Below are 24175 nucleotides of genomic sequence, written 5' to 3'. Positions count from 1 at the left end.
TTTATTTTACTTCTGTATTTTGATTTTATTTCTGTATTTTTATTTCATTTTAAATAGTTTTTTTTTATTTTTACTTAATTTTTCTATTTTTCAGTTATTTTTGTATTTTTTTTTTTTTTTTTTTTTTGTATTTTTATTTTTTTTTGTTTTTTTTTTTTTTGGTATTTCTTACATTTTTTTTGATATTTTAGAATTTTTATTTTTATTTTAATTTCTTGTGCCTTTATTTTAGTTTGTATTTTTTATTGGTTTTTGTATTTTTATTTTATTTCTGTATTTTTCATTTCTTTTTTGCTTTTTATTTTTATTTTGGTATTTTTAATTTAATTTTTGTATTTTTCATTTCTTTTACTATTTTAGTATTTTTACTTTTATTTTTTGTGTCTTTATTTTATTTTTTATTTGTTTTTAAATTTGTTTTATATATTTTTTGTATTTTTGTTTTTGTAGGATTTTTATTCTTTGTGTTGTTATTTTATTTTGCATTTTTCTTTTTTTTTTTTTGGCATTTTGATTATTTTTGTATTTTATTTAGTATTTTTGTTTTGTATATTTTTTTATTTTGCACAGTGTTTGGCTCAGCAGCAGAATTAGGCTATCCGAATGTGTTTGAGACGTTACCTAACAGATCGAGTACAAACTTCGGAATCCTTTAGTGTTTCTATATACACAAATCAAAGAAAAGTATGTGTGAGTTACTAAAACCAGGTCGACCACCCTTGAAGGCTATGGACAATCAGCGTATTCCGTTTGGGTAGCAACCGACCAACGAGGCATCGCTAGAGCTACAGAAACCGCAGAGCACAAGGGAGGTAAAGCCTGTTTAACAGTCCCTGCGCGATTGGCTACCAACTTGAATCTATCGCTTCAGATTTCGTAAGAACTTTCTGGGAACCTGAAATGTACATTTATCCACATAACTTATGCCATATAATGGCTTTTGTGGCCGTGTCATGAAGCAAAAAGAAATTGCAGAAATTACCTCTTTGCCATTACATTCGATTGTACTGTATTGGGGCTATAAAAAATATATTTATATGGCCACCCACTTTATCTTTTCACATTGATTGGGCAATCGTATCAAAATTACCAAATACTAATTAAGTACTTCCCAACATAAGCGTGTGGTCATCCATCATCATAAAATAATAATTGAAGTTATTCCCAATAAACGCCGCACACTTTGGAACCACCCTCAACTCGAAATTATAGGTAAAGCTTTGCACCACATCACAAACTTACACCAAAATCTGCTAAAACAACCAATCAGTCATTTCTGATAGTGTAAACACCACTTCAAAGCTTCATTCTGGCATCCAGAGCGACAAAGAGGACCCCAGTCGCAGCCCACTACGTGCGCGTACAAATATTTGGCGAACCATATGTTGCAAGTAAGCAAGCAAAGGAGTGAATGTGGAAGCAACTGCAATAACGATGCTGGTGAAGCAGCAGACTAGGGCATGGATGATTAAGGAAGCCTGGGTTGAGCAGGCACGTGGTTTGTGGTTTCACAAAAGCCGTGGGATCCCCATCACTTACTCGTACCTAGGCACTATCAACTTTTATACGCTTTGCGCATACGAGTACATCGGAAAATTTGTGTGCAATTGCATAAAAACATATTGGCAAAAAGTCTATTTTTAGCAGACGCCTACACAAACGAAAATCTACTTACAGCAGCGAAAGCAGCAAAATGGGTGGCAGAAGAAAGTTGGCTGGCAAAAGTAAGCACTCTAGTAATGGCAACAACAACCGCCAATAAAAACCAAACCTAGTTGCTAGATGGTGCTTTCTCACGAACTGAGAGGGCAGGATATCTTGTGGAAAATGGCATACGCATCTGCATAAAAATAGTCGATATTTTAAGTACACCAACCAACTGGGGTAGACTTTCTCCACAAGGATTATGGGTTTTGTTGCTTACACGCGCGAAAGAAAAGTGCCCACCGAGAAGAAAAAGTACATGGCAAGCTTGTTGGTGTTACACAGCCACCCATTCAATGCTGTTCAGCTCTACACAGCTGCTGTGCAACGTAGCTGAACGATGACGTAGGCAAAAATGGGAAAATGTGCCGGCACAGGTTGGATGAAATGGGTGACGAAGCCGCTTATCTACGCACTTCTGATGCGGTATATCCCACAAATGCCACAGCATCACAACACAGGCACAAATGCACTTGCCTTGATTTTATCAGCTGTCCCAATCACTGCTGGCAAAGTACTTGAGTTCACGCCAGTCTGTAAGAATATCCATTCATCTCTACATAAAGCTGACGCATACTTTCTCTGTACTGAGTTACTTTCTCTTGCCACGAGCAATTTGCTGCCGCAAGCGGCTTAGTATCCTCCAGCCGCCTGCTCCATTTGTTTCCTTTTACTTCTGCTGCCTCTTTTCTTCAATCCTCACTCACTCAATTCCGGCCAACCATCATTGCCTTGATCAAATTACAGCCATTTTTGTTATCAGCCCAATTATTGTCGGCTGCTTAACTATCCTGTCAAGTAAATGAGAGCTTTATGTACTAACTGGTCAGGAATGACATGTACTTTAAAGGCCAGCCAACCAACAAATTGTTGCTTCCAATCCCGTATTCGGTTGGCTCTACTCAGCTGTTTAATACAAAGCGTTAGATATTTGTTAGGTTTGGCTTAATTTACTCGTGTTTTTCTTTTCATTTCTCTGTATTTATTTTTCCACTCCATTTGATTTCTTCATGTTTATATTTTTCTTTCTTCTTCTGGTAACTTGTGAAAGGTCGGAAATGGAATATTTTCGTGCTTCCGCTCTCGCCGCCGCCGCCACCACCGCTACGAGTCTACTTAAGCGTTAAACAACGCGTTGTTATTGCTGCAGCACAACAAATATTTTAGAGCGCGACAAGGAGGTTCTGCTATGTGAAACTCTTTTGATATTCGAGCACTTTTGCACTTTGCAATCAAAATTTCCTTTTTTCACCCACTTTTGCAGAAACTCTTAATCAATGACTGTCGAGCCATTTAATTAAACTCTTAGTCTGCGTGGGTTGCAGGGTACGCGCAGCTGAATGAGAGGTTAGCATGTGCCAGAAATAAGCGAAATTAATCGAAAATTTGAAGCACCCACACATTAAGTGGAAAATGTTGCATGTTAAGTTAGGTTAGGTTGAGTTGGCAGGTTAAGAGTTGGCTTCCCATAGACCGAAAGCGTCGTGAAACATTCACAAACATCGAGCAATATCATAGAACTTTACTGGACTAATAATTCATATACTTTGTCGAAGGTCCACTGAAAACGTTATAGTCGCCTTCACCGAGTAAGCTAATCCTGAGTTTACCGAATGCTGGGCTCACACATAGTACATTTTATATGGCCTCCTCTTATAACTCGCATTTCCTGCACTTTTTGTGCCCCTTGTCAGACCCAATTCGGATGCGTGTGCTGGAAAAAAGCAGCGCTTCATCAGCAGTCCTACTAGAAGCCGCAAAACCTCTCTTTGAAGAGATAGTAGAATGCTTGTGAGCTTACTCGCACACGATTTTCAGGTGTTTTATCAACACTTCGTTTTGAACCACCAACTTTCGACTATAATTTTGCACATTTGAGCCCCTTTGCTTTAAATAGTTTTCTCGATGTTGGATTCCAAAACTGAAATTGTTCGATGTAAAGTAAACCTTTCATAAAAAATATCTACCGTTCGGTGTCGGCTTAAAACTGTAGGTCCCTGCATTTGTGGAATAACATCAAGACGCACGCCTCAAATAGGAGGAGGAGTTCTCATATATACGAACTACGACCTAGACCTAAAAGAGCTATTGTTGTCTCTTCTCTTCAGATTACTTCGTGGAATTCGATTGTAAGCTCTTCTTTTGGTCACTGTGAATGAATGCATGAATTAAAAATGAAGTTTGCACTTCGACCTCATAGTTTTTTGTGGTCTCTACTCATCACAGTACCTCATCCAAAACCCAGTCCCCTTAATAAACCAAAGATAGAGCTGGGTTGGGCTGAGCGTATGTGCCGATTGCATACGTCCGAGTTGTTTCAACTTGCTTCGCGCAATAATGTCGCATTCGAGAAGGTGTGCTGCAGTCTCCTGGGACTGGTCGCAGAAACGACAGGAGTCATTACACTGACCTGTGATGCTGTCCATCCTTAGGGAGGATTATATGCTGCCCGTACCTGCTTTGATTACACGCCCAGTAAGAACTTCACCTAGCCAATTCCAGCTGCCAACTGACGCCTCTTAGCCATTGCTTGTCACTTCTAAGCTACTTCTTGATGGTGTGTTGTCTCATAGCAAGGCAGTGGACCCGGGTTCTATTACTTACTTTCTCGCCAATGCATCCACAAATTCGTTCCCAGTTATTCTCCTGTGTTCTAGAACCCATATGAGCCGGATGCGATTGTGCATTCCTAGCAAGTTTAATAATCTCGAATCACTCAAAGACTAATGAGAACTTAACTTCAATGAATGACAACGCTTTGAGTACCGATTGACTATCGCTTGGAATGTCAATTCGCTCATTTCGGAAACTTCTGTCTAAGTTTATCTCTGCACATAGACAGATGGCATACATCTTCGTTCGGAAGATGCTTGGAAAACTACCCATCAGCACAGACCTCTTGGTTATGGGGCTGTCAATTCCAGGGTCTATGCCTTCTGGGCTTTTCAAGCCATCTGTGTACTAGTGCAGGGTACACTCCTGGAGTTTCTTTGCAAATGCAGGTCTACTCCTTCACTTTAACTTATTGTTCAGTTCAATTCTGAACTTCTTTACGAACTTGATTACTTTAGTGATATCATCTCTGGGTAGCTGGGTAAGTGAGCATCTACAAGTCCAATGGGTGGTTGTTGTTGTTTTTGTTGTAGCAACATAAACATTCCCCATACAATTACAGGGAATGCTGCTGGAGTGACAGTCCTTGGCCGGCTCTAAATCCGGGTCGTTCCGGTAACATAGAACCGACTTGCGTGGGAACGCGTATGATTGGTCAAAGCGGCCGGTGAAAAATGTTTACTCAACATTAGTTTGGAAATAAATTTCCACTATTTGTAACGCTACTCTAATGTGATCTAAACTATGAAATGGTAAATATTTAGTACTGAGTTAATAGGTAACCCCCAAATTTGTCAAAATATAACTGCTATAATGTCAGAGTTCCTTCCAGTGAAAAATAAATGCAATCAGCTACAAATCTGTAACTATTTACTACATTTTTAAGTTGTTGTAGTAGTATGTTTATGCTACTACAACAACAACTAAATTATTAACCGCTCTTTGAGACCTCCATCGCATTCTCACACAACAACAACAACAACCTCCATCGCATTCTCGCACTCTTCTATTACCTTTACACTGGACTTCGTTCAATCGAAAGCTCATCAATCATCAAATCAGTATGTGGCATCAATCGGCAAATCCGTCGATTACCCGCTGTTGTCATATACATATGTATGTATGTGAGTTTTCCAATTATGAGTGGCGAATTTATGAACGGCACCAGCTGTTTGAGTGCATATGGAAATCTCACTTGAGCGCATAGATAAACAAAAAAATCTTTTCATATAAATTTGATGTAAGAGCAGTCTCGATTATCTGTTTGATTTGTTGTTTGCTGAATATTAGAATGTTGTTGACACAATAATAGATTTATTTGAATAAAGAAGAGAGGGAAAAGGCCTTTACAGATAAGAGTACTAACATGCAGTTGACGCAGGAAAAAATGTGACCGATTACATACACACATACATATGGGATTATATGGTGATAACATCGCTATTGATGTGGTACCATTGACGTAATCAATTTTTTCGATTCCCTTACCACGAATAAGGTATTTTGTACGGAAATTCTTTTACGGGCCTGGAAGTAAGACATGGCCGAGAGAAGATGTAGCGATGTGCATGCCGTAGTACCCTTACGCGGTTCCCAGTGAATTTGACAGAATCAGTTGTTGACACAAACTATGTATATCTTAGTACGCTGCAGTGGTTGCCCTGCTTTTCGATCACTGGGACCAGTAGGGCATTCGCATCATACCCATCAGGAGCTCTCAGCGTGATCCTCCACGTTCCACAGAGAGATCTGTTTATCAATGAAACTACTTTTGAGAGCATCTGAGGTTTCTCGAAGTGAAATACTCGGGAATGCACAGAAATCTGGCTTAAGTCTACTCAACGCTTGGCTTTTAACTCTGAAGAGATACGTTTATTTACTGAAAACGCTGAAGCTTCTATCTTCGTTGGCAGTTCTCATAAGAACTGTGGAGCAGGTGCCAAAATATATACAACGAATTTTTATATCGAGAGTTATATGCGATTACCAGTCCAAGCGATTGTTTTTCGGTCGAAAATCTCTGCTGTTTATAAGGATTGCAAAATAGTTCTGGCATGGCATGATTCTCGGCTTCACATTGGTTATTTGAAGCCCTGTAAAGTAGCTCCCGGTATACATATATTTCCTGTGGTTCCTATGAGGAACATAGAACCTCCACAAAAAAGTTAAAGTTAGATTTATTCAATGCAAGAAATTTTGATTTGTCGCCATGAACACTTCTGCTTCAACTAATCGTCTCCACGTGTTGGATGGTCTCCCGCGCCTGTTACCTCCCTTTTGGCACCAGTCTAAGGCCGCTTTTGCAATAACTGTATGAAGCTTCCGCATTCATTTCTATCGCCACATATCGAGATAAACAGGAACCTGCTTCGTCAAACACCAGAGGTCGGTGTTGGAGATGGTGTTTTGCCAGAAAACACGCACAATCCTTTGAAGGCAACGATTGATGAATGCCATGTTTCGCAGTCATACAGAACGACCGACTTCACCTGTTTCTACGACAGCCGGTTCTACGTTACCGAAACGACCCGGATTTATATCCGGCCAAGGAATGTCACTCCAGCAGCATTCCCCGTATGTAAGTATGGGAAATGTTTATGCTGCTACAACAACAACAACGTGGAACGTCAACTTAAGCAGGGATTAGTGTGTTTGCTACAACATACTTACATACGGGGAATGTTTATGCTGCTACAACAACAACAACAACAACCGACTTCACGTTTGATTCGAAAATTCTTAATTTGTCCAGAGAGCCTTTAATCATAACTCTCATAGAAATTTGAACGAAGTTTATAGGGAATATTAGAAAAAGGATTTCATATCAGTTACCAGTCGCAGTTTACTACACAGCAATAGAAAATTCAGCATCATTAATGTAATGTTGAACAAAAAAATTCACTGAAAAGCTGGCCGTAAATGAATCATGTGGAATGTGGATCTCAGCTGCCAACAAATGCAATACACAGAACTCACATATGACAGTTTTAGATGGTGAATTCGTGCGTACTTGTGGGCGTGCGTATATGTGTATGAGTGAGCGAAGCAAAGAACCACCTTGCGGAAAATTGATTTTTCACCGATTTTTTCAGACTGATTTCTTCGTAAAAAAAATACGCTTAGCAAGAGTTTTAAAAAACAAATTTCTAACAGCAAACCATTAAACACTTACCGAAAAAGCGGCTAATCAAAAGGTTTTCCACAAGCTGCGTGGAAAATCGACACCGACGTGATGATTCACAAGTAGAGCTTGAATAAAACCAAATCAACACACAGCACTACGGTCTCAAGTTTTTTTCGTGCAAACACTTTCAAAATAGTATTTTTTTGTTTGCTTTTTTTAGTTTATGTATAACATCCTCAACACACTGTGCGTTCTCCTTATCTCGTTTGATTGTAAGCACCGTTTATTTCACTTTATTTTTCAACTTTTCGCGTTTATACAATACAGTTTTCTAACAAAACAATAAAAGCACTTCAATGAAGAAAATATTAATTTTTTACTTAAAACGTTTGCGTGTAACAGAGTGGACGGGCAGGCGAGAAAACTTCGTCTGATTTAAAAGACGACAGGAGAAATCACTAGTTCGTCTGTGGAAATCGTCCAGCCAAAAGTCTGGTGGAAATTGTTTTTGCTGCTGCCGCTGCCACTGCCACTACTTAGTAGTTTTGTTGTCATCGTTGTTGCTTTTTTGTGCACGACTGCGAAAGTCACCGCAATTTTTCCGCCGCTTCTAGAGCGCAGGTTTCAAGTTGGTTTGTGCCTGCTCAAATTTTCCAAATAAACCAATTTGTCTCTTTCCTAATGAGAATTTTTTTGTTTTTTTGTTTTCACACAACCAGCTGATAGGAAAATGATGCGAGACTTTCGTAGTTTTGTTTTAATTCCTGTGATTCATCATAAACAGATTGCGCTGACAGCTGCGAACGAGTGCCAATACGGAAATGTCAAAACCAAGATTTAAGAAAGAGGATTGCAAGAAATACTAGAAGAGCTGCCAGATTTCTGGAGGAGCAACTATATATTGAATAAAGTTCTATATATAGCGTTTTTCAATAGGTGCGCTTCAACTTTTTTCCGATAGGGAGGGCGAACGACGCAATATTTTTTTATTTTTCGCTTGTCATTTGTAAACTTCATTAGTATACATTTCATCATGGAACGCTACATACTTGAGCAACGATTGCAAATGGTGCAATTTTTTTATGAAAATAATCGTGCAAATATTTTATGAAAATTTATAAATTTTCCAAAAAATCATCTTCAGTGATGAAGCTCACTTTTGGCTCAATGGCTTTGTCAACAAGCAAAATATGCGTTACTGGGCAGAAAGCAATCCACACGTGATTCATGAGGCACCGTTGCATCCCGAAAAAATCACTGTTTGGTGCGGTTTACATGCCGGCGGCGTAATTGGCCCATATTTGTTCGTTGACGAGAACGATCGCCACGTTACTGTGAATGGAAATCGATACCGCGACATGATAAACGATTATTTTTGGCCGCAATTGAATGGTATGGACTTAGACGACATGTGGTTTCAACAGGATGGGGCCACAAGCCACACAGCACACGCCACAATTGATTTGTTGAAGAGTAAGTTCGATGAGCGCATTATTTCCAGAAATGGACCTGTCGAATGGCCGCCGCGCTCGTGTGATTTGACGCCTCTAGACTATTTTCTTTGGAGTTATGTGAAGTCATTGGTCTACAGTAACAAGCCGGCGACGATTTGTGAGCTCAGAGCCAATATTGAACGCGAAATTGCTGGAATTTCGGCCGATTTATGCAAAAGAGTGGTCGAAAATTGGGTTCAACGATTGGACTTCGTAAAACGTGCACGCGGTGGTCATGCAAAAGAAATCGAATTTCATACTTAAATGTATATATTCAAACTCGATAATAAAAAAAAAATTAGTTAAAAAAGTCAAACCATTTGTGTTTTATTCAAAAAAAAAGTTGAAGCGCTCTTACTGAAAAACGCTTTATTTATTTTAACAATTTTGTTTTAAAAGTGCGTTCACATATGCATTAATTACCAATAAATCCACAAAATTAATCTGCCCGCTCACATATGACAAATTATCAGCAAAATTGACAATCAGCTATCAATACTGTTTTGAAAAGTTTTTCTTGAAAGAAATTATTTTGGTGGAATTTTACGGTGTTTTTAGTTTGTTAAATAATTATTAACCATATAGAGAAAAGACAAGGAGAAGGAATAGGTAATTCAATTGCGCAATTGCTGTTAATAATAAACAATTGGAGGAAATCCGTAAACGACGTTTACTGAGGTTGAAAAAATTGTGGTAGCAATACTCATTCGAAATTCGATATTACATTTTATAATAAATAAAAAAAACGCAGGGTTGTATATGAAAAAGTATGGTTATTATCTAGGATTATTTTATAATCTCAGATTTTGGGAGACAAATTTTTAATTACGGATTGGGAGTTAAGCACGAAAAATTAGATCATCTACTTATAGTGAACGTATTATAATACTACAAATACAAGGTTTAACATTTTTTTCATACTAAACTCGATGTTTAGCTTCTGACGATGTTTAAGAACTTCATTTGCTCACATATAACCTTTCACTTTTATCTAATTTTCCCGTTTGACATTTCTCCTCTATTATGCAGATTAACCGATGAAAAGCACTGCACTTAGTTATTATCGCCATTTAAATTTTTGGAGGTTCATGTTGGGCGAGCAGAGCCCAAAAATATCGATCAGAGGAGTGGCGAATCGAAGGCGACTAGCGAATATTTTATATTTGCTACATTCTTTTTGCATCCTAAGCACTAAGAAATTGGCGAATTACATGGAAAGCAACAACACTACATCTCCTATTTGAGTTAATGTAACCGGTTTAAGCCGAAGGCGCATAACGATTTACGAAATGACTAAATACTTATATACATATATTCTATTTATATACATATGTAAAAGAAAAAAAATGCAAATTCAAGTTGAGGCCTGAAAGACTGCAACACGTCTATTAGTTGGATGAATTTTTTATGGTCCTGCCCTTCAAGTAAATGGTCGGTCAATTCGTTCACAGGTATCCGTACAGAAACAGCCTAGGTATGTAGATAGAAATTATTCACTTTCGAAGGCCGCATTCCCTTTCTTCTTCGTCATTAAATAGATAGAGCTTTACAGACGCCATATTGTATACCCACATCATGCCATAAGAAAGAGACCAACAATAGTTTATTTATGAGCAAAGTCTATTTGACCTTACGCCCGTCCAAATGCTGTCACCGAGTGACTTGAAAACTATATTCTTGCTGGAGTGTTTTACTTATCGTTGCAATGATGCTGAAGAAAGAAAGAATATCCAACGATACACTCAATAACTTTAATATCGGAATTACTTGTTCCTAGAGAATAAAAGTTCATGCCAAAATGCAAATCGATCACATTTTAGTATCCGTATTATCCCCATAAACTCAGAAGATACTGCCTTTCAATTCACTACGTGAGTATATAGATGCTCATATTTATTATTTATACATCCTTGCTTAAATGGCTATGCCATTTTACGGCGCGACTAATGTACAAGGAAATATAACTGAAATAAAAGCACTTGACAGTGTATACGTTATGATAGTCTAATCTTCGCGCCAGTTGTCTTCACATATTTTATAGTAGGCTTCTCTAAATCACTTAAAGCTTAGATGAAACAGACATCGAAAAAGCACATTTTTTCGCTTCAACACATTAACATATTTACTTCTTAGCAGCAGCAGCGAAACGATTGGAGATATCCTTCCAGTTGGCAATATCCCAGATGGCTTCAACATAGGATGGGCGCACATTTTTGTATTGCAAGTAGTAGGCATGTTCCCAAACGTCAATGCCAAATAGTGGCACGAGACCTGTGAAAATACGTGCAATTGCAGCAAGCATTAATTTCAAACTTCAAAAGTATTTTTTTTTTTTACACATACCAGTACTGCCCTCCAATGGATCTTGATTGGGTAAAGCAGCCAACTGCAACTTGTTGGTTTTCTTATTGTAACCCAACCATCCCCAGCCAGAGCCTTGAACTGCTACAGTAATTGCAGTTAACTCTTTCTTCATCGCATCTACGCTGCCGAATTGTGCTTCAATAGCACATTTAAGCTCATTCGAAGGACTTGATTTCTCCGGTGACAAATTATGCCAGAAAATCGAGTGGTTAATATGGCCGCCACCATTAAAACGCAGCGCAGGTGCGAGCGAAATGATCTTAGTCACATCACAGTTTTTCTGTGCTTCAGCTAACTGCTCTTCAGCAGCATTCAAATTATTCACATATGTTTGGTGATGCTTCTGATGGTGCAACTCCATGATTTCACGGCAGATGATTGGTTCCAAAGCGGCATAATCGTATGGCAGCTTCGGCAAATCATGCTTACAACGCACGGCCGCTCTGTGGAGTAGGAATAAAAGAATTTGGTGTTGAAAACTAATTGAATTATTACTAAATTGCGCAGCCGGTTTTATGTAATCAATAAATTATGCGAGACCCTTTCAGGCAGCGGCAGCAGTGCCGGCGAAAAGCCCTTGACAAATACACTTACTTTGCGGCGTTTGAAGCAGTACGTGTCAATGCGAACATGTTGAACTATTATCTGGTGTTGATTGCACAGAACGCAACCTATAATATACGGAATTAATTTTGAAATTATGCTAAAGTTTTTATTAAACGGTACAGATACCTTTCTAACTGGAAGTGAATGCCGACTGACACCGAAAAATATCGATAGCATGCAAAGAAAGACGGAGAAAAGAATGAGTGACAAAAATGACATTTAGCAGCAGCACTGCCAGTTGTAAACAAAAATTTGTAGCAAACGGATGTAGAAATGAAAGAAGGAACGGAACTACTTTTTCGAGTAGTAAAATAATGGATATTTAGGTAGAAATATAAATTTATTATTATTTAAAAATGTCGTGTGGTGTGTGTGTTAGAATGAATGAATAAAGTCCAAATTGTGTTATTAGTGACTTATTACCCGACGTAACCCGACATTGCTAGTTTGTGGTTGTTGCAATATTTTCCAAGTGCCGTTATGCCATGCGTGCTCGCGGCTACAGTAGTGTGCAAAACCAAAGCAATTGTACTATGTAAAAGATGACAATTTTTTTACAACAAATGTAATATTTTATGTGCATATACACTGGCACAATTACGTTCTAAAGGGTAGTTAAGTTTCAAGGGCCTGTGTTGATTTTGAATAAAATATAATTTTTTTAGGAAATTATTGTCATTTCTCTTTATTATGATAATATTGGTATGTCTCAATTTCAACAAAATATCGGACAAATGGCCGCCGCGGCCTAGGCGGCATACTTCCATCCGATAGTCCAAATTTTCGATGACGTTGAGGCATCATTGAGATTCTATTCCGTTAATGTGCCAAATTATCTCATCATTTAGCTCTTGAATTGTTACTGGCTTATCGACGTACACATTTTCTTTCAAGTAACCCGAAAGAAAGAAGTCCAACGGTGTCAAATCACATGATCGTGGCGGCCAATTGACATCGCCGCGACGTGAGATTATTCGGCCATCAAATTTTTCGCGCAAAAGGGCCATTGTTTCGTTAGCTGTGTGACAAGTGGCATCGTCCTGTTCAAAACACATATCGTCCACATCCATATCTTCCAATTCGGGTCATAAAAAGTTCGTTATCATCTCACGATAGCGAACACTATTCACAGTAACTGCCTGACCGCCCTCACTTTGGAAAAAATACGGCCCAATGATGCCGCCGGCCCATAAACCGCACCAAACAGTTACTCTTTGTGGGTGCATTGATTTTTCGGCAATCACTCTTGTATTATCATTCGTCCAAATGCGGCAATTCTGCTTATTGGCGAATCCACTGAGGTGAAAATGTGCCTCATCACTGAAGATGATTTTCTTCACGAAGTGCGCGACATGAATTTTGATTTGAACGCCCGTTTTCATAATAAGCCTGAATAACTTTAAGGCGTTGCTCGATTATGTATCTTTCCATGGTTCAAATTGAGTTAGTCTGAAATTGAAAAATGTTAAATGAAATGCAGAAAAAAACTGGACGTTTAGGTGTGGTTCTCATTCATCGGCCCTTGAAATTTAGATATTGTTGCAGGTTGAACTTCTACTTATCCAGAATTGACCCCTACATACCAAACATATGTCCAGCATGTGAAGGCACCCTGCACGACCCTAATCACCAAACACACTCATCTGACACCCCTCTCCCTCTGGATCTAACCTGTCGATACAGCAAATTTTCTGGGTCTACCTTTAGATGAGTTAGACGAAGACGACTGGTGATATACACTACACTGACAGGGCTTGTATTACTGCTACAATAACAACAACTATGTGCAAATTAATGTTCTAACGCGCGTGAGCGTTAAAAATAAAAATGCAACGCTTGATCTTAAACTCAAACTTGAAGTGGTGATTTTATTCTTTCGTTATTTCTTTTATACAAAATTGTTGCTTACTCTATCCTTAACAAATAATTGTTGATGTTTACTGTAAATATTTCACTACTGGATGAGCTTATTTCATCATCCTCCAATTTGTGCTTATGCTAGCTTTAAAAAGTATTGTTTTCTCTAACTTTTTGTATATATTTGCCGTTATGCGGCTTACCAGAGTAGGGTATTAACTTGCATATACATATTTACTTATACGAGGTGTGTTCAAAAAGTATCGCGAATTTTGTGTTTTTTCAAAAATTATTTATTTATTCATTAATATCTATTTTGTCCCCTTCAAAGTAATCCCCATGAGATATTATGCACTTGTGCCAACGTTTTTAACAATCTTCGAAGCACTTCAAAAAATTATTTTTTTTATCTTGTTCAACTCCTCCTTCGATGCCTCTTTATCTCATCAATCGTAGCGTAGCGTCGTCCTTTCATGGGCCTCTTCAGTTTCGGGAACAAGAAAAAGTCACAAGGGGCCAGATCTGGGGAATACGGTGGCTGTGGCATCATTAGTGTGTTGTTTTTGGACAAAAAGTCGTGCACAAGCAACGATGTGTGAGCAGGGGCGTTATCGGGGTGCAAGAGCCAATTTTTGTTCTTCCACAAATCTGGGCGTTTCTGGCACGAGCAGATCGATATGTCTAGGTCCTCAGCAACTTCTCTAACGGTGATTCGACGATTGGCCAATACTATTTTCGTCACTTCATCAATTTTTTCGTCTGCCGTTGAAGTGCTTGGGCGTCCGAAACGCTTTTCGTCGTTCACATCTTCTCGGCCTTCTCAGAACATTTTGTACCACCGATAAACGTTGCTTTGGTCCAAAGTAGCTTCTCCGCATGACACAGTCAACATTCGGGACGCATCCGCGCACTTAATTTCGGTTTTCACACAAAATTTGATACAGGTTCTTTGATCCATCTTTTTTAATGGGTAAAAATCAAAAATCAAAGCCGAAACACGTGCAGCAAAGCAGCTGTCAATAATTAACTGAACATTAAAAATGGCCGAACTCGTCGGCATGAGTGAGAGACATGAGTACCAACATATCGCCACAAAAAAATCGAAATTCGAATATACGTAACATGCGAATATTCCAAATTCGCGATATTTTTTGAACACACCTCGTATATGCTGCTCCTTAACTACTTTATGTGTGTTTATTCCTTCCTGTTAGCCTCCTAGGTTAAAATAATATTGATACGTGGGAATAAAATTTAGAATTTTCGTTTTGAAATTAGTAAAAAATAAATTCATTCTAAATTCATGTGCTAAACTTCAGCTATGAACTACAAACAAATTTTTCGCTTTGAAAATATATCATAATCCGTATTCCGAAACTGACATGCTTCAAAAATATTTTAATTAATTTCTAATACCTTTAATTTTAGGATCCTTTAAATCTTTTTAGAGCTTTTTTTAGATGAATGGAGTGTTAAGTTTCTTATGATACTGTCAAAATTGATTTAATACTCATTTCAGTAGAGCCCAATTCGGGAATCCCAGAGCGAGGTTATCAGCTCAAGCCGATTTTATGCATAACTGGCCTAGAACTGCTACTGCAGCAGAATCCACTGAAGGACATCTCGTTCATTAGCTATGAAAAAACTGAAGTTCTACCCAAAACAATTCGTATAATACTGGCTCATTTTAATACTCACAGTATTTTTAAATTACTTTTAACGACAAGAGTGAGAATATTGAGTGTTTAGAAAGAGTATGTTGCTATTTTTCTCTCTTCAATTAAGAAGTTAGGCCTCTCTAACGTCGAGAAAATTAAGCATATTTTGAAATTTTTTGAGGACAATGAAATAAATCAAAACTGACAATGAAATAAAACATGCCTTGAGCTGTATAAATCAGTTATTTTTAAAGTGACCTAAACGAAAATTCAAAGAGATTTTTAAATGGAATGCGAATGGTCTAATCGCAGCTACAATTTTTAACTAATGGTGAACAATGGCAGATATCTGTAAACGGCCATATTTTCCCTGATTTTCATTAAAATTATTCATTTCATTTCATTTATTGCCCAAAATCATTTTAACATAGGAGTTTACAAAGTTATGATAAAATTAGATTATTTAGCATTATCCTAACATACATTAGTATTTATCTAGGAGTTTAAAACCTATTTTTCTTTTGATTATACAATAGGTTATCATTATTATTTGGAATGTGTTTGGCATAATTTTAAAACTTATTTATATTCTCCCAAAAAGGGCTTAAAAAGGAGATAACGTATATTAAACTTCTATAATTTATTTGGCTATAAATTGATCAATGTTTAAACTAAATTTTCATCGTTGAAGTTGTAAGTATTGTATCGCCTATGATAATATATTGCTTTACTATTTTTATCTAACATATTATTATTTTTTAGTATTTTTAAATATATTGGTGATAAATGTTTTTCTGTTATAGGTAATGATATTTCCCTTGCCTTTGACAGATATTTGTTTATCAGTTCATTTTCTATGAATGTCAGTTTATCAACAAATCTTACTGACGATTTCATTAAGAAAAAGTCTATTCGTGATATTTTACATTTTTCATATAAACTTTTATTAGAAACTCTTTTCCGAAAAGTACCACTTCTGTAAAAAAATTTAAAATTATTTAAAATGAAGAAGTCTATATATTTTTTTCAAAATTGACATACATTTTATTTATACATTAAAATAATATAATAAATTTTTTTATTTTAATCATTTAAAATGGCGGATGTACACTCAATTCTTCCAGGAAGGTCGCAGCGGGGTTTCTCAATAGGCGGGCATTGTAGCATCGCACACTGGGCCAGAAGACCCGAGTGAGTGGCCAAAACTCTTTTTTCTTAGGAAAAGGCCATAAAACCGATTAAAATCACGTTTATTATAGTTTTTTAACTCTATGAATGCGAATCTGAAGTCAAAATTAAAAAATTCAAAATGGCGGATCCAAAATGGCGGACATGAATTTTAAAAAATCCGTATTTTTGCTTCAAACTCAGAATCTAGGGGTTTAGAACAAAGAAAATACGTCTAGAATTAGCTGTACTCATACACCCAGGACACACCGCGAGGAGGATTCTAGTACGATTTAGTATCCCAATTTTGTTTTTGTAATTTGTGTAATTTTTAATTTTTTTTTTGTAATTTTTAATTTTTTTTAGTAATTTTTGTAATTTTTAATTTTTTGTAATTTTTAATTTTTTTTGTTGTAATTTTTGTAATTTTTAATTTTTTTTTAATTTGACTTAATTTTTGAATCTGCATTTAAGCTCAATTTATTCAGAATCAGAAGTTTCTTCTTCTGATAGTTTAAGTTCATCTAGAAGTTTGTGAACGTCATTAGACGCAATCATTTCATGATCGCGCTCGGCCTCTGTTTCATCTTCCGATTCATATTCGTCTTCATTTGCACTGGCACTGCTATGATCATTTTCCATATTTTGAGTATCTAACAAAAGTAACTGTTTAACTTCTGCTGAAAGTGGTAAACGTCTTCTGTTATTAGCTCTAGACAACCTGTTCATACTAGACAGTAATGGATCAGAAGTATCTAGTAATCGATTAAAGAGATCCTCTAAGTTTGTTTTCCTATCACATTGTCTACTGTGCCTGAGTCTGAAGTTTCTGTAATCTTTGTTTCTCGATTCAGATGCCTCTTCTCCATATACACCAACTGGTAAAGTACAATGTCTTATTATTTCTCCAGCATGAATCAAGATTTTATGAAGAGTTGCTGGCATTGGATACCAAGGATACAAGGTAACATACAAGCTTGCAGTGGTTAAGCAGAATTCTTCAACTTTTCTGTGTTGATTGGTAGCTGACAAGAAAGGCAAACTAAAATAATTTTAAAATTATTTACGAACTGGCAATCAATCTTTAAGCATTCAGCAAAAATCTCTGCATTTTGAAATGCCTTACGTGCGGAATTTCCGTCGTTAGTTGTACCAGAACCACCTGCTTTTGGTATATCAACTAATAGTCCCAACTTTTCACGTAGAATTTTTTGAATTTCAGCTTTCCGATCTGCAACAAGTTTTTTATCCTGAGGCGTACTTACCCTCCATTTCTTAATATTAATTCTGTAAGCTATATGCAAACAACATTCATAAAATCGAATCCACCCATGTAATGGGCTAATACCATATTGAAGTGCATTTTTATCTGGAAGGAATACGTTTGTTTTTTTACTAATATTTTTTAGATCATTGAATTGTTTTGGAGTTGCCTTACAGATTGGACAGCATTGTGATGATTTTGTTCCTGTTAAAATATTCAAAATCTTCCCATCAACTAAAGTCAAATGTAAAGAGAAGTGAACAGTAATTTTGTGACTCATATTAATAATGTTTAAGACCTGCAGGCTGTTAATCTGGCCATCCATTTCAGTTTTTTGGGACAAAACAATGTCTGCTGATTCTTTAACAAATTCTTTTAATAGGTCGACAAAACCGTGGAGATTGTGAATCATGATTGTACCAAACAATGTGTCCATTTTGAGATGTTAATTGTAAAGGGATGAGAGTAGTAGCAAAGATTCTTTCATCGTCAAAATTGTCGACTTCTGAGCTATTTTCAAAAGATTGCTTGTATCTAGAGTGTCCTGTACTTCCGTCAAAGCCCCAAGAGCAAGTTAAGATTAATTCTATTTCTGTTAAAGAATTTGTATCCATGATTTTCAATAAAATTTGTGCTTGCATTTCCATTATTCGACTACCAGTATGGTTCAGTAAAGACTGCAGACAAATTTTTGCCTCGTGTTGATTGATTTCAATATCATCTTTTGTAGGTCTTAATACTTCAATCTCTGTTTTTGGTCTACTGCGCATTTTATTTTAGTGACTATGAGCTCCTGTGTAAAACTACGACGCAATTATTTTTCTACTATGACTCTGACTGTTGCGCAGTTAGAGTCATAGCTTGGAGTCCTAGTTTGACTTGTGCGCTATCAGCTCTACTCTGTAGCTGACAATATTTAACTACATAGTTAGAGCAGAGCATTATTTGGGGTACTACTGCTGCTCTGAAGTAGTAAATGCAAACACTGAATTAAACTCGATTTTCCCTCGGTAGTTTTGGCTCAAACATTAATGGGTCAGAATTATTTGAGATTTCTCTCACACTATTATCGATATTTCAGACATGTTTATGAAAAGGCGCAAAAAGGCGCATATATACCTTATTTAATACTTCTTTACGAACAATTTGGCATAAAATTTAACTCATTTGATAGGGGAACTTCGGGGAACTTTGTTTTCAAAGTAAGTCATGTATGAATAAAAAACAGATTTTGTTGATTAAATGTAAAAAAAAAACTTATTCAACATAAATACACATGGTTTCAATTATAAATTATTTTTTGATATCCATAAAGAAGAGTTATGGACGATAATAACATCTTGAGTAGTATTTTTCACAACAACTTATTGATAAACATTGTTTGAAAGTGTTAAAAATCGAACTAAAACTTTGACTTTGAACTGTTACATAAAAAAAACTAATTGATAAAAACTAATGAAACTTCATAATTTGGTGTAAAAAATTACTCAAAATAAGATGATGTTATAAATTTCCTGTTTAAATTAAGTCGAAAATTTTTATTTTTGGCCACTCACTCGGGTCTTCTGGCCCAGTGTGCATCGGCGTCAGTGACCTGAATACAAAAAACCAAAACTTTTTTTGTTTATTAATGTCAATATTTCTAAATGAATTATCAATATATGAAAAAAAAGAAGTCGCGGAATAAAATGCTTAAAAAATGAATTTTGGGGCGAATTTTCCTACTATTTTTGCTTCGAAAAAATTATTTTTTTGGCATAATAATTATTTTTTCGAAAAATTTTCGAAAACTTGTAAATTTATCTAGAAAGTAATATCATAAAAAAGATGTGTGCGAAATTTCAGGGAGATAGGTCAATAACTTTTCGAGTTATCGTGTACGCCAATTCGCAAAATATAGTTTTGAGAAAAAACGCGTCTAAAGTCGGCAACATACAGCCATGGTCATATAAATAGCACATTTAGACTTTGAAAGCAAAGAGTTGAATATGTTTTTAAATAGTTATTTTTTATTGGGAAAAAATCAACATAAAAAATAAAAAACTTATTTACTTCAACTTTAAAACAAAAAAATAGTCAAAAAGAATTTCAGTTCTGATTTAATTTACGAGAACGTTGAAAACTCACGAAACCTCCTGGACACATAAATAGCTCATCCTAAGAAATTCCAAATAAAAGCAAAAATAGTAAATAAATCAAATAGTTAAGTAATAATATTGTTTTACCAGATTAGTATTTTATACTATAACCACCGTTCTTGATTACTTCTTCAAGCCGTCGCTCCATGCTTTCTACAAGCTTGTGGCATCTTTCCTTTGGAATCGAGTACCAAGCCTCCTCAACTGTGGCCCACAAATCATCAACATTTTTTAAAGTTTTGTTAACGAATTCAACCTTAACGTCATTCCACAAATTTTCTATTGGATTCAGATCAGGGCTCTGCGCCGGCCAATCCAGTACATTAATTTTTTTCTCTTCTGAGCCATTGCTTCACTGTCTTTGCAGTATGCTTTGGATCATTGTCCTGCATAAATATTTTGGCATAAACTCAAACACAAATGGCTACATTTTATTCTGGAGTATATTTAAATACTGCAATCTATCCATTTTACCAAGCACGCGAACAATCGGCCCAACACCATGCCAGGAAAAAGCTTTCCAAACCATGATGCTTCCGCCGCCGTGTTTAATCGTCTTTTTTGTGAACCTAAGATTAGAGCTTGATTTTTTGGACGACGTATAATAGTTTTCCCATCTGGTCCCATCCTATTTATTTTGGTTTCGTCGGTCCAAAGTACGTTTTCCAAAACTGAATAGATTTGTCTTTGTAGGTTTTTGCAAAGGCAAGTCGGTGTTTGAGATGTCTTTTTGAGAGGAGTGGTTTTTTTCTGCTTATGTGGCCAAACAGCTGGGCTTCGTTAAGTCGCTTTCCTACAAGCTTTTTGGACACCTGTAGACCAGATTTTTGGTTTATTTCAAGCATTATTTGCCGTGCCGTCTTAAAAGGATCTGCTTTGCTCTTGCGTATTATAGCTCTAGCCACATTAACATCAGTTTTTCGCGGCTTTGGTTTTTTTTCGCTTTTTTGCTTAGATAGGATGAATCGTTCTTAACTTAATTAAGAGCATTATAAACCATTTTCCGAGAGAACATCATCATTTCAGCTATTTCTGCATAGCTTTTTCTGTTTTGTCTCATACGGTATATAAGAGCTCTTTTCTCCGGCGTGCAATGTTTTCCACGTCCCATTTTTAGTAATTGCTGTAAAATTTTATTTAAGAAACAAATTATACTAAAAATCGCTGAAACAATATTAAAGTTTTACTCTCCGCTGCACAAGTTAAAATGTGCTATTTTTGTGTCCACTTCTAAACAGCAGTAAGCATAAATAAAATAGAAGGCAAAATATTCCATAGAAAAAAAAAAACGGTAAATTCCTCGCATAAATGTAAGCTTAATAACGGTAATAAATGTAAATAAACAAATTTATTTGATCAAAGCAGAGTTTGTACCAAGGCGAATTTATTACAGGTGACAGCAAACACATATAAGTAAAACCCTACATGTATTTGTTGTTGCGTTTGGTGCAAGCATCATGTCAAAATCAGCAAGCAAATGTAAACATACGAATGTAAACATACCAATACATACAAACAAAGCATATCATTTTGACGTAAGCCATACCTACGGCGAAAAATTCAGCTGGGTGAATGATGTCACCTTATTAAATCCACCTTGGTTTGTACTGAAAACTTAACTTAACATATAAGGTTCACATTTGTGCTATTTATATGTCCATGGCTGTAACTATGTATACCTCAGCGCTCGAACACAAAGCATAGAGTCGTCACGGTTGACGATCTATAATATAAAAAATACTTAAATTTACGTTCTAAAAATTTTTTGACATATTCTTAAAGGATTATATTAACATTTTATGGAAAAAAAAAAATTTGTTTTCCGAAATTTTACAGGTATCTGTTCCCTTAAGTTTTACATAGTTTTCAGTGCTGGTTATTATGTTTCTCGGAAAATATTTCATCTGGATAAATTATATCAAACAAAGCATTGGTGGTGGATATCATGAATACTTGAGCCAGATTAGGTGCTTGGGTGAGGTTAGGTTAGCCAGGCTGCTTATAAAAAAACGCTCAGCCGATTTCCATTGTTTTGTCCATTAAAGACTTATTTTGCCTGTATGTTTAGAACGACACCCATTAGATGTGTATATGTATTTGTGTACGTCCCGAACACTCCTATAAGAAACCACTACATTTTCATTCACACACACATATGTCAATTGTTGATCCCTTCTAAAGTGTAATTTTTGGCGCCTACAATGACAGCAATACACTTGTTTTTGCGCCCGTTGCAACCTTGCCATAACAACAAAGAAAATAAAATAATAATAAAAATGAAAATAAAAATAAAAAGAGAAGGAAAATGCAACTCATCACATCTATTTTGAGCACATTTTTATGGCCGATACGTTATTGCTTTTAAATATTATGGCTTGGTTAGTTAGTAAAAGGTAAATAAGCGCAGGAGTGAGTGGTTCGTGGTGCGCGGTTGGAAGCCAACGGCTGGTCGGCTCGGATGTCAGCAAAATAAATGCGTTGATAATGAACATGAATAAAACCACAGGTTGTGACAACCAATTATGTTGCGCACAGCAAGAACAACACCGTCGAGTGCAGCGAGTGCGCTGCTGGCAGACCCTTGGCCAAATGCCGAATTTAAGTGCAATTTGATGCCTCTTTTTCTTTATTTTTGTCAAACGACATGTAAAAATTTAGTGAATGTACTTGTGTAGACATTAAAAACGAATCTAATTTGTGTAATAGCTTTTATGCCACATGCGGTTAGTATGATTTGATTGTATTGCATACTCATAGGTACATACATATATATATATAAGTAATGTATTAATCTCTATTATCAAGGTTATGTGCTGCTGGGCAGCCGCGTATGCGCATAATTTGATTATTTCTAATTTTGAACTAAATTAATGATAATTACATATGTACATATGTACATGTATGTTGTATGTTGCGATTGATGTAGTGGCTTTTGCTTTTAGTACACGCGCATGCGCATATCTTTTGGCCTTGTGCGGTTGCATATAGAACAGAGAAGAATTCCGGATGTCAATCCCGAAATCCCTTAAGCCGATGCTTTTTAAGGTATTAAACAAATAAAATAAATAGTCATCTGGACCTACAATTTTAAGTCGACTCCGAATGGCAAATGGTTTTTATAAGGTCTGTAAAGTATTTTTGTATATTGGAACTAAAGAAAATATTTTGAACTTTCTACAGTGAACTAACCGCTTATATAACAGGTGATTTTTTAGCTACTATCTTTTTAAAATTGTAGGCCCAGATGATTGTTTATTTCATTTTTTTAATACCTTAAAAATTTCATACTTAAAGGTGAACTGATAAATACCTCTTTGTTCAGTTTTTGCTCAGCCCCTTGGTTCGATACGTACAGTACCGAAAACTTTCACCCCCGTTGGACACCGTTTCTCAAACCTTCGGTTGCGTCCTCGGGTATTCGTCGTATTCGAGAACTCTTTTGAAAAGGTTATATCCATAAATCGATAGAAAATTAAATTTTAGGAAGCTACCTGGTAGCTGAAGTCGTTAGCTGCAATAGAAATATGTTGAATTCGGAGGGTTAGACGCCCTGACTCATAACTCGAACAACTCTTTGACCGGTTTACTGGAAAATTTTGCTGTTATATTCACAATTTCTTTCCGCTTGGAAGTACAAATGAATTTGTTCGATATATTACATAGTTTTTTTTATAAATAAGATTTTTAAATTTATTTTTTAAAAGCGGGCTGAAAAATTCCTTAAAATTTGTTTATTTTTTTCCGTCTCTACAATCGTCTGACTCCTTAAACATGAAAATCGCGATTTTACTATTTTTTTTTACTTTGGTGGGCCATAAAAAATCGAAAATATTATTCGATTGTAATAATTGTAAAGGGTGATTAATGTTTGAAGATTATTTCATGCAAATGTTGACCGCGACTGCGCTTCAAATGGTCCATCCGCTTAGTCTAATTTTGGCATACTCTTTCCAATGTTTCGGCCGGTAACCCACATATAAATTCTTTAATGTTGTCTTCCAATGCGTTAATTGAAGCAGGCTTGTCTGAATAGACATGAGCTTTAATATAGCCCCACAAAAAATTATCTAAAGGCGTTATATCGCACGATCTGGGTGGCCAATTGACAGGTCCCGAACGGGAAATAAAATGTTCACAGAACTTGCCTCTCAACAAGTCCATTGTTACGCGTGCTGTGTGGCATGTGG

At 36.3% G+C, this 24175-nt stretch overlaps 2 protein-coding genes across 6 annotated transcripts in view; both read right to left on the bottom strand.

The window, feature by feature from the left end:
* Nucleotides 1-8188, bottom strand: part of LOC128867934 (kinesin-like protein unc-104) — a 153759-nt gene extending 145571 nt beyond the window's left edge. For all 5 annotated transcript variants that reach the window (XM_054109562.1, XM_054109570.1, XM_054109569.1 and 2 more), the window contains exon 1: nt 7490-8188. The gene's annotated coding sequence lies outside the window, so the exon portion shown is untranslated. The remainder of the gene's footprint in view (nt 1-7489) is intronic.
* Nucleotides 8189-10791: 2603 nt separating this feature from the next.
* Nucleotides 10792-12119, bottom strand: LOC128865961 (superoxide dismutase [Mn], mitochondrial). The gene is made up of 4 exons (XM_054106408.1): nt 12031-12119; nt 11893-11969; nt 11278-11741; nt 10792-11205 (listed from the first exon to the last, which is right to left on the bottom strand). The coding sequence occupies exons 2-4, from the start codon at nt 11928-11930 to the stop codon at nt 11057-11059; spliced, it is 651 nt and encodes a 216-aa protein (XP_053962383.1). The 5' UTR covers nt 11931-11969; nt 12031-12119; the 3' UTR covers nt 10792-11056.
* Nucleotides 12120-24175: the final 12056 nt, after the last annotated feature.

This window comes from Anastrepha ludens, chromosome 6 (genome assembly GCF_028408465.1).
Source record: "Anastrepha ludens isolate Willacy chromosome 6, idAnaLude1.1, whole genome shotgun sequence".
Classification (NCBI taxonomy): domain Eukaryota; kingdom Metazoa; phylum Arthropoda; class Insecta; order Diptera; family Tephritidae; genus Anastrepha; species Anastrepha ludens.
The sequence above is the reverse complement of the archived record's forward strand: the minus strand, read 5'-3'. Positions and strand labels throughout refer to the sequence as shown.